The sequence below is a fragment of the Scophthalmus maximus genome, chromosome 4, assembly GCF_022379125.1.
Source record: "Scophthalmus maximus strain ysfricsl-2021 chromosome 4, ASM2237912v1, whole genome shotgun sequence".
NCBI lineage: Eukaryota > Metazoa > Chordata > Actinopteri > Pleuronectiformes > Scophthalmidae > Scophthalmus > Scophthalmus maximus.
In genome coordinates this window covers 29,024,117-29,035,120 of record NC_061518.1, presented here as the reverse complement: position 1 = coordinate 29,035,120, position 11,004 = coordinate 29,024,117, and the positions used below count along the sequence as shown (strand labels likewise).

General features: G+C 44.7%; 1 protein-coding gene across 2 annotated transcripts; it reads right to left on the bottom strand.

Annotated features, from left to right (window-relative positions):
- Positions 1–415: 415 nt before the first annotated feature.
- On the bottom strand, positions 416–10,628 carry shcbp1 (SHC SH2-domain binding protein 1). Of its 2 annotated transcripts, none has more exons than XM_035627951.2 (13): positions 10,124–10,628; positions 9,457–9,672; positions 9,257–9,372; positions 5,972–6,180; positions 5,497–5,592; positions 5,181–5,411; positions 4,900–5,077; positions 4,066–4,186; positions 3,106–3,237; positions 2,907–3,025; positions 1,711–1,797; positions 996–1,134; positions 416–908 (listed from the first exon to the last, which is right to left on the bottom strand). In XM_035627951.2, exons 1-13 carry the CDS (start codon positions 10,266–10,268, stop codon positions 598–600), a joined length of 2,100 nt encoding a protein of 699 aa, XP_035483844.1. In that variant the 5' UTR covers positions 10,269–10,628; the 3' UTR covers positions 416–597. The 2 variants fall into 2 exon arrangements, with proteins under 2 accessions (XP_035483844.1, XP_035483843.1); XM_035627950.2 differs by having other exon boundaries at positions 416–911; positions 10,124–10,602.
- Positions 10,629–11,004: the final 376 nt, after the last annotated feature.

Here is an 11,004-nt window from a genome sequence, read left to right as displayed (position 1 = left end):
TTCCGGTGTGCAGCGCTGGAAATTCAACACAAATGCTACGTATTCTGGACCGTTTTCTGCACGGTATTCAATGCTGCGTTCCATTATACTTCGGAACTCGGAGCCCGGAAGTCGGGGTGGTCGCAGTGGAACACGAACGCAGCACAACATGACGTAGCAAACATGGAGACTCACGTGGAGGTCGGGTCCACCTCATTTTACAATATTCAACTCATTCAAAGTTGACGAAAAAACATCGGTTCTCTGTTGCAGGTGATTATACATTTATGAACACAGTTATGGACAATATATCCAATTTTTGTGAATACGTTCTTCTAAATATTACTAACTGTAGCTTTAAAGTATAAAGAAAAACATAAAAACAAACATCGAAATGTCTATTTAGAAATAGAATAAGCATCTCCCACAGACTCAGTTTGTTTTTTAATTATTTTATTACCCCCCCTTTTTGTTTTTTACTGCGAGTGTGTTTTCTCTACATAAAGGCTGTGTTACTGTACTCGATTATATACATACTTCTGTGATGTGACTGTTATTCTAAATGAAAACCAATAAAAACAAAATTATAAAAAAAAAAAAAAGAAAAAAAGATGTCCGTCAGTAGAAGAAGGTTCCAAAGTCGCCCATACCGTTGCGTCGGAACTGGTTTCCTTGAACTGAGAGGAAGATCTGGTGGTCGGTCAGGTCTTGGACGGCTCGGCTGCAGGTCTCCTTGTTTCTGCTCGACTGGCGATTGAACTGCCACCTCCGGCCGGAGGCTGACGCAGTTGCGTCGCCGTCTGCGCCGCCGCTCTCTGTTGACTTGGCTGTTGAGCTGTTGGAGGACGATGTGAGGGCGAGGAGGGGGTCTGAAGCTCCTCCTACCTGTCCGTCTTCAGCGGCCTCTCCGGCTGAGTCTTTCGCGAGGTCTTCTGGGAACAGAACAGTCACTTTAGCCATTATCCACCTGTTCCTTTCTTTAAACGTGACATCTTGACTGTCGGAACGCTGCCTACCTTCCCCCTGGGGCCGAGGACCCCAGTGATGGTCGTGTGCGTTTGGCTTCACCACAATCACCCCGTAGCCCTCATTGTTGTGGATCACGTTGTTTTCCAAGGTGACAGTTGGCATCACGTCCAGCTCGTCAGCAAAATCCTGCACGCACACACACACACACACACACACACACACACACACACACACACACACACACACACACACACACACACACACACACACACACACACACACACACACACACACACACACACACACACACACACACACACACACACACACACACACACACACACACACACACACACACTACACTTTAATGACACTGGTTCATGAGAAGCAAGGGACTCCACTTCAGTCGTGACACCGGCTCCATGTTCTGTCACAACCGGCACCGAACATGAAAAACCTTTTACTAATCATCACTGCAGGCTCTTTAACAGGCAGAAAAACATGTGGTTTACTCACCTAAAGGGATAGTTCAGTGATTGTATGAGTTACTTATGCGTAGTTAATATGTTACCTTATGGAGATGGTGATCAGCAATGTCATTTTACGGAGTTTGGAAGAAAAGTCGAAGTAGCGAAAGTCTAACAAATCAACTCAACTTTTGCAGCTCTAGAAGATTCTACATTGTCCTGCTTTTGTGATGATAATGAAATGAAAGTGTTATAAAAACTGAGGATAATGTTTGACCATCACATCTCCTCTCACCTTGATGAGGATCCCGTCCTTACAGTGGTGGATGCCGTTGCTAATCAGACTGCAAACGCTGCCGGGGTAAATCTCCACACCAGCCCCCTGTGAAGAAGAACACAGTGACGTTAGTAAGACTGTAGATGTTAGTTAGTCAGTCAGAAACACCACAGACCTGCAATACTTGCTCAACGTTTAGTTTTGTGGGCGGGGCTGAGTTTGATCTTAGCTGCAACTAACCCACGTGTCTTTGGACCGTGTGAGGAACCAGAAACCTGGAGGCTCCTCCCACACGGGCACAAACTCCACGGTGGGGGCCATGCACCACAGCAGAGAGCCTTAGGGCCCGGACACTGAACTCCGCGCTCTGGGGCCCCGGCAGGCGGACTAATTCAAATCCACAGTGCCAAGTCTTTAAACTTGCACAAACTCACATTTTGGGAACAATCACAAGTCGACATGTTGACCATGCTATCAAGCAGTTGCTTATTTCCACATCCAGCAGTTACAGAGCAACACGATGAATCCAGCATTCCCACTCTTTCGTTTTTTTGGTCTCTACCGACAGCTGAGGGTTTTCATCGAGCTCTTCAGCCGCTGAAAGCTCGACTATTTTCACCAGCTGCGTCTGCCTGTTGTTTCTCTGAATACAGCTGCTGCAGCTGAGAACGGTGAGTGAAACGACAGTTCAAACTGCTAAACAATAGAATCTTCACTGGTCTCACGCTTCGATTCGATTAACAATTATCCTGTCAACGATCCGATCCATGAGATGCATCCTCCATTTTCCATTTTACTGCACATCATGGCTACGTATTCATCAATGAATCAAAGAAGTCAGAAATATATGAACTTACTTTTTATTATATTATTTTAACTGCTCTAAAAAATGACACAGCAAACAGCAACATAGTGTAAGCTTTTTGTTGTTATTTCGTATAAATGATTCAGTACAGGCGTAACAATAAATGCTCGGTTACAGCATCAATTCTTGGCTGAGCTGGATCCACTATTTCCTTGGCAGGCGTTACTACAACCAGGAAGTAACTTAAAACTCTAAAACTTTGTTGTCCAGCCGCGGTCGGAAAATCAACAAGTAACGGCAGTAGTCTATAATCGATTATGGTCTGTCACTGCATCGATGCAGCATCGTAGAAACGATTAATTTCAACACCTCTAGTAAACGATGAGCTGAGCGTCATACAAACAGTCACCTTGGATCCATACAGGTCACACATGTTCATGTTCAGCTGGGCCGACGTTCGGACAATAACTCCGGTGGTCTCACACTGCAGCACACAGTTCTCCATGTTCAGAGAACCCTGACGGACACCTGGCGGTTATCAAACAAAAAGACACACTGTTACCGTTACTGCTTCTCATCTAAATCGGACGGCAATGAAGGGTACTCACAGAGAATGCCCTCGATGGCATCGTGTTGGATGAACTTGATGTTGGACAGTCGGACATCAGCTCCAGTGGACTCAACAAACGTGTCTCCCTTGTTCTTCTTCTCAATCACCACGTCATCAGGATAACCAAATCCTGGCGTGCACACAAACAACATAGGAACCATGAAATCTTTCAATGTACGGCACAGATTCCTTAAGAAAAATATCTTCCGTCACTAACTGAATTATTTAAACAATGATGAGAAGTTTGAACGTTTCAACTGGAGCAATATGTAACGACACCCAAAGGAAAGACCTTAACAAAAAGCCTCTCGAACCAGTAACACAGACCATATTTTTCCCCAAAATGTGAACAACTAGAAAACGAATAGAACTTGTTGGATTGTGACTTTATCAACACGGCACTTGGTGAATCACGTGCAGTCCAACCTCGGGGAAGGAAAGAACAGTTTAAAAGAGGAAAAGATTGATTGAAAAACATGGAGGTCATCAAAGAAAAAAACATCTATGTAAAGGGAGAGGGCTTTGCGAATAGTGGCCATAACTAATTAACCAATTCAATCGACATAAACCACAGAGCTACAGTCCGTGATTGGGAACACGGGGAACCTCAAATATCACATATCAGACAAATATTCAGTACAATAGTAATACAATAATTATTGGAATGCTGCAGGGATGATGAAACAAATGTGTGCTTCGTCTCACTACTTCTTTTAAAAATAATTCTAACTAGCTCAAGTGACTTTTGAAGGCTGAAAGTCGCTCATCGCCGCTTGCGTCTTCAATTTTGAGTTATTGAGCTGCTTTCTTTTATTGAGCACAAATAGTAAGAACCTGAGAGATTTGTTTTCTGTAAAAAAACAAACGTGGCATTAATGCAAATGTTCCTATATTGTGTCTCCTTGTGACCACCCTGACTGGCACCGATTAATAATCATCTGATCCCAGTGGAAACAACCTTCGACAGTGATGGAGTCTGGTATGAAGATGGAGCTCTCGACACTGTAGATCCCCGGGAGGACGATGACCACGTCACCCTGGTGGCACGATTCCACGGCTGACACCGGCTCTCTGTGGAACTAAAACACACAGTTTACAGGTTAATGTAACGTTCGGACCGACTCACAGTCCGAGTGCTGCTTCCCCCTCTAGCACCGCCTTCTGGACAAATTTCAGAGGCAGCTCCACCAGTGGTAAGGAGCTCACAACAACATTCAACACTGTACACTGTACATTTGACTGTGGTGCGCCGTACACCTTTCTGAAGCATTACAGTTCTAATGTAGGAACTATGTAGTAGGGATGGGCACGAGTAGTAAATTCCAAGAACGAGGGATCGCATCAATTCCTTGAGGGCCAATTGAGTACTTGTTTTTCTAAATCTATTTTTAGAACGCAACACATCTTTCTGCAGGAATAACGATGCACAGCAACACAGCCTACCCAACACGTAATGCTTATTTAAAATCAAAACAGGCACAGTTAACCTTTAAGGATTTCATTTTCACAAAAAATTTCCTTCAAAAAACATTATTAAATCCTCGGGTCGCACGTTACTTGACTTGACGTCGAACAAACACTGTCGGCCTGTAACCGTAAAAAAAAAACCAAAAAACAACCTGAGGCTCAACTTTACACAGAAAGAATCAGCTGAAAATGAAAAGCGGCCATCTTACTGTTTTGCCACTTATCCTTGCTATAAAACAGAGTGAGGATAGATAATCAGTTAAGATACTGGACTGGTTAGCATTGGAGCTAAAAGAATCCCTGGACGTGTTTGAGTGTCAGAGACCTGGATCTCGGCATCCCCACAGGAGCACAGAGGCAGCAGTCTGGCGCTGAGGAGGGACTGGAGCTGGACGCTACTGCAGGAGGCCGTGACGACGTGGACGACCTTCACACCCGACACTCTGGGTCCGCGACTCTGTGCACATTGCTGCCTGGCGTTGCCTTTGTAGCCCAGCACATACCTGGACAGGTGAAACAAGCTGGATGAGAGAGACAAAGAAGCGGCGGGGGCGGCGTTGTTGTTGTTGTTGTTGTTCCAGGACATCTGAGAGAGGGGGTCTGTACCTCAACAGGGGGTTCTCAATGATGTGGAGTTTTCGTTTGAACGTCTCCAGCTGGTCGTAGAGCTTCAGGCCCTCCACCATCGACACGTTGTCCAGCTCGGAGTCGGAGTCGGGGCTCAGGTCGCTGCGCAGCACGGAGAACTGGTGGAAGCACTGGGAGCATTTCTCCAGTAAGGATTTGTATTCTGCCACTAGGCCGACTGGGACGCGGTCCTCCAAGATGTCGTAGTACCTGAGACGAGATACAACAGGATTCATGGGGAGTGAACCAACACTTATTATGAAGAGATCTTCACTGGAACGCACGGTGCACTCACAGCCTGAGACGAGGCTCCACACAGCGAACAAAGTAGTCAAAGTCGTCATCTTCGTCTTCCTCATCCCACTGCCTCCAGATGTGCTTATAGAAAAACCTGCAAATAGAAAAAGGAGTGGTTATGTATCAACGGGACACAAATACACCCAGTACCATAATACAAAATACATAATCAGAATAAACAAGTAGAGTGGAGGAGGGAGTGTGAAAAGTGTGAAATGGGCCAAATGGAAGAAACTCAAACTCCAATCGGGCTGGATTCTGCTTACTTGTACAAATGTTTCTGTGAAGAGTTCCCTGTGCAGTAACAGTTATTTTATGAAGTACATTTTAATGTTTGACTCCAGCAGATGAAAGAGAAAGTGAAGTCAACAGTGAACTTGGAGTGACGCTGTTTGCTTTAAGGCAAGGGCGGGAAATAAACGTAAAATATGTGGACAAACTCCAAGTGAACAGCATCAGTCCGGCGGTCCCACCTCAGGTGCTCCAGGGCGAGGGCAGTCTGATCAAAGTCCCCTGACTCTTCGTAGACGACCTGCAGCTCCTGCAGCGGGACTTTGTGCTGCGTGGCCTCGAGCAGAGTCTCCGCTGACTCCTCGGTGAGTTCGCAGCCCCTGGCGTCGCACTGCAGAGGCAGCACCAAGCTCACGCACGCCTTCAGCTCCTTCAGGTCCATGTCGCGCACCTGAAATCATTGACCTCATAACATCACATTTACTCAACAGACACTTTGACTAAGTGCATTCAACCATGACGATATTACCCAAAGTGCAAGAAACAAGAGAGTAAATAAAAATGTATCAAACACGTTTGTGATAAATTCAGGGAGTAAGGTTCAATTTGAACCTGAAGTTGAGTTTTCAGTCTGCGACAGAAGTATTGAAGGGATTCTGTTGTGCTGATCTCAATGGGGAGCTCTCTCCACCAAAGAGGAACCAGGACAGAAAACAGACGGGATTTAGATGAGCAGTGGCTCCGCCCCTCGCAGTGAGGAAGTAGCAGAGTGGAGTGGACGGGCTGGGGTGTAAAGGTTTGATCATGTCTTGGGTGTAGGAAGGACCTGAGCCAATCGCAGCACGGTAGGTGAGTAAGGACGGAGGTCATCACAACTGAAACCATCACCGAAACCATCAACAGTTTTAGGCGCCTGCTCGACTTTCTGTCGTCGATGATTTAGAAATCCCCTTCACTTTCAATCCAAATATCAAGCGCATTTAAAAAAAAAAATCATTGTAACAATCCAACAGTTTTTTAAAAAGTCACTCCAACTTACTGCAGCCCGAGTAGCCGAGATGAGGATTGATGATGATTTCCCACAAGTTGGCTGAAAAGTTGTCCAAGGCGACCAAGGAAACGCACAAATTTGTATTTTCTCCATTAAAAATCAACGACAAACGTTCGTTGTTTCAATGTATTATGGTGCTTTTCTTCATAAAAGCCGCAAAAAAAAAATCGCTAGTGGCAGAGCACCGTTATACGTTATATTATTACCACATATGTAACGTCATCAACGAATGTGATGTACTGTCTCATCGTCATAAGACAACGTGGTATTTTCAGTGTGATTCACCTGTCCTGTCATGCCCAACATACTGTAATTAGCATGTTTGTTATTTGAATATTTTGGGTATGTCAGTATATAGTAACTGCAACAGCGTCTTTACAATGATATTGCCGTCATTCCAGGCATGTTGAATCTCCGGTAAAAACATGTGCATCTGCCTAAGTGATGACGTGGCGCGTTCGAAGGGGTATCCCATTTCGAAGGGGTAGATTTTCAACCCCTTCCCCTTGTAACTCCCTTTCAAGGGCAAGGGATAGGGGTAAAAATGAGAAATGGGATTGAGCCGAAGGGGCGAAGAGCTTGTCTTACTGGATGACCACAGGGAGGGACCCTCGTGTAAAGGGGGATGAGTGGCCGAGACCAGTCTAACTTGTTCTGTGTTGGATCCCAGTGCTCTGGGTTTCTATTAACCAACACATTCCAGTCAGAAAGTGGAAGCAGGGACTTGCTAGGCAGTAAATCGTATCTTAACACTGCAGCAGAAAAAAGCATTTGTAATCAGATGTCATTAGTCATGAGGCCTTCATTAGTTTAAGGTTAGACTACTGTCATGCACTTCATGTTGGTCTTTATCAGACTTCACTGTCGCGACTCCAACTATTCCAAAATGCTGCTGCTCGCTTTTTAACCAACACCCCCAGGCGTGAACACATTACATCCATTTGAGACTCTCTCCACTGGCTCCCGGTTCGATTCAGAATCAATTTTACGATTTTAATGTTTGCTTTTAAAGACATTAATGGTCTGGCCCCAGCCTATTTGTCAGAGATTTTAACTCCCCGCAAGTACACCAGGGCGTTGCAGTTGACCGGAACTGCCATGGTCGAGGTATAAAAAGTGGGGTGATGGGGCCTTCGTTGTTGCTGCTCCAAAACTCTGGAATAAATTAACTCCCAACTTGCGTTCAATCTCTGACCCTTGGGTTTTAATACTTTCCTTCTGATTTATTTATATGTACCTTTATCTGATTTTATTGTTTGTTTTATTCTATTTTATGTTATTTCTGGATGTAAAGCACTTTGGATACATGTTGTTGTTGTAAAGTGCTATATAAAAAATTGTTGATTGATTGATTGATTGATTATGTAAATAAGTAGTTTGTGTGAGATGTATCACTGCTTACAGTTCACATCTCTGCTCGGGGCTGTCGGTTTCTATTAAAAATGTAAACATTAATTTGAATGGGGAGGGAAAGTTCACATTGAAACTCTAATGACAAAATCTACAGTGTAGAAGTGGCCCTCTTGAACTACCAGTAAGGTAAACCAGTGATGTTTTGTTGTTTGATTGATTTTGACTTATTTTTCCAAAATAACTAAACTAACTTACTTCATTGTAAAGTCATGTGCACCAACAAGCAGACAGACACACTGACAAATATGATACATCTGTATAGTTGGACTGCCAAAAAAGATACATATAATACACAAATAATACACATAATAATCCTGAATGGGCAATTTTTTAAGACGATTTGCTAGGCCCGTCGCGATAATATCATCATCAACTAATCGCATGATACAGCAATTTGCAAACAATGATTTTCTTTTACCGCAATAACAGTCTTCGTGTCTACATGCTTGTTTGTCGACGTAAGAATGAAAGAGTCAACGACAGTCCAGCAGTCTCGCTGCCTCTGTCCTCACGTCTGTTCTCGTCGCGTGATTATTAAATCGCTGGTTTGGTCTTTGAAATGTCAGAAAATATGGATTTCTTAGTGTTTTTCTAAAAGGCCCCATGTCTTCAGATTGCTTGTTTTGTCTGAGGCCTAAACTCTGGATCACATTTCTCAGCAGCAGCAGCAACTAAAAAATGTGTAGGACCAATATACTGCGAGCTCACGTGATTCAGTATCAAAAAATGGTCTTAAAAATGTTGATAATATTGTTTATTGCAAAGCATTTCTGGGACGATATATCATGCAACAAAAAGTAGTTATCGCAACAGGGACTAATTTTTTTAAATGTGCTACTTTGGATCTGATGCAGCCGCATCTCTCTGGCCCTTTAGCCGGGTCCGTTCCGTGTTCGTTTGTTCAGCTTCACAATAATCCTGCTGCTGAGTATCAGTTCTCTGCCTCTTGGATTAGTAATGATCAGTGTACGGGTCGACCCCTGGCTTTGATGCCAGGTGTTCGTAGAGCTGTCCACCTCAGACCTGCACAGGGACAAACGTGTGAACTGCCAACGGGCCTCACCTCCAGCAGAACGTCGAAGACCTCAGTGGACCACAGAGCCAGCCAATCACAGGGCTCCACCACCTTCTCCAGGTAGTCGGCCGTGAAGGCCTGCACCTCCGAGGGCTTACAGTCTCCTACACACATACGAACACATCAACTTGACTCTCACAGTGTTATTAGGATTTAGTCTGGCGGCGGTGGCGGTGATCTGCCGTTACCGAGCATGTAGTCTTGATAGGCTTTGAACCTCTCGTAGAACAGCAGGTGTCTGGTCTCGAAGGTGTCGGGGACCGGGGGCGTCTCTCCTCCGCCACACTCGCGCCTCTGCAGCCGAGTGCCGGACTTCTCCAGGCTGAAGTTGTCGGTGCCACTGTCGTCGTCGTCCTCCTCCTCCTCGCTCTCGACGCCGTCGTCCTCATCGTTCTGAAACAGAGCTGGTGGGACGACAACCGCATGCGAGTGATGAACGAACTGTGGCTCAGATGAGATGTAGACATTTTCATCTGTTGAATGAGTTCACACAAGGTAACTTGACTTAAAGCAACATACAGTCACACCATGTGAGCTTCTGATTCACTCAACACTAGGGCTGCGACAAACGGTTATTTTCATTATCCATTAATCTGTTGATTATTTTCTCGATTCATCGATTATAGTTTGGTGAACATGATGTTTTGTTTTGTCCACACACCAAAGATAGCAAAGAAACCAGAATACATTCACATTAAGAAGCTGAAATCAGAGAATTTTGACTCTTGAACCGATTCATCGATTCATTCAGTCGTGGACTCCTGATCGATGAACTGCTGCAGCCCTCCAGGGGATCTGACTGGACGTCCCTCTCGCCAGCCCTGGGGTACATTATCATCTCATATCGAGACACACCTTGAGTGACGTGTCTCTCTGCAGGAACGACGTTGTTGTTGTTCTCCACGTCGTCGAGGTCGACGTTGACGAACGACGACAGATCCGCCGTCGACGGCGTCGTGACGGGCTCCTGCTCCCCGCTCTCCCGTGGCTGCTGCTCCATGAAGAACTTAAACTGCTTTAATATCTTATTTCTATTTCGTGACTAAGGCCCGAGAACGAGCTGCACACGGACAGACTAAAAACAAACCGACGGGCACACACACCCTGTGCCAATAACTTTCAAAATGTTCCCGGTCGGCACAGCCGCAGCCAATCACGAGACAGAACTCCCGGGCTGTCCCGCCCCCGCTGACAGTTAAAGACCTCTGAACCAATGAGAACAGTACGTGTTGACGACGAGGAGGACGCGTATGCTACGTTCCAGTTTACCTCGGAACTCGGATCCCGGAAGTCGGGTTTGTTATCGGAATATATATATCGGAAATTGCAAATGTTACGCCCCAGCGAGTCGGACAAAATCACCACTCGGACTTCCGGGGTCCGAATTCCGAGTTCCGACGTAAACTGGAACGCAGCAATAGATCTATTACATTTTTTTGGTTTAGTTTTTTTAATAAACTTTATTTAAATGAACAAGTACAAAGCCCACGCTCACATAATGCGAGTAACATTTTGTTACGTAATGACAAAGAAACCGACCTGCAGAAATGTGTAAATGTTAATATGAACCTAAACAATTCAGGTATTAATGTACCATATAATGTTAAGAAAGCTTTATTAATAATAATAATGATAATAATAATAATAATAATAATAGTAACAATAATAAAAAGGAAAATACATCAACGTATAGCAACAAATAATTAAATACTACACGAGGGGCTAAAATCAGTCAG

What these genes read in the sequence shown, in the direction of transcription:
- shcbp1 (XM_035627950.2), bottom strand. Translation starts at nt 10,268, where the DNA reads ATGGAGCAGCAGCCACGGGAGAGCGGGGAGCAGGAGCCCGTCACGACG. An exon ending in CTCGCCCTGGAGCACCTGAG is followed by an intron (nt 5,593 to 5,971) that starts GTGGGACCGCCG and finishes TTCTATTTGCAG; the next exon opens with GTTTTTCTATAAGCACATCT. An exon ending in TGCCATCGAGGGCATTCTCT is followed by an intron (nt 3,026 to 3,105) that starts GTGAGTACCCTT and finishes GATAACCGCCAG; the next exon opens with GTGTCCGTCAGGGTTCTCTG.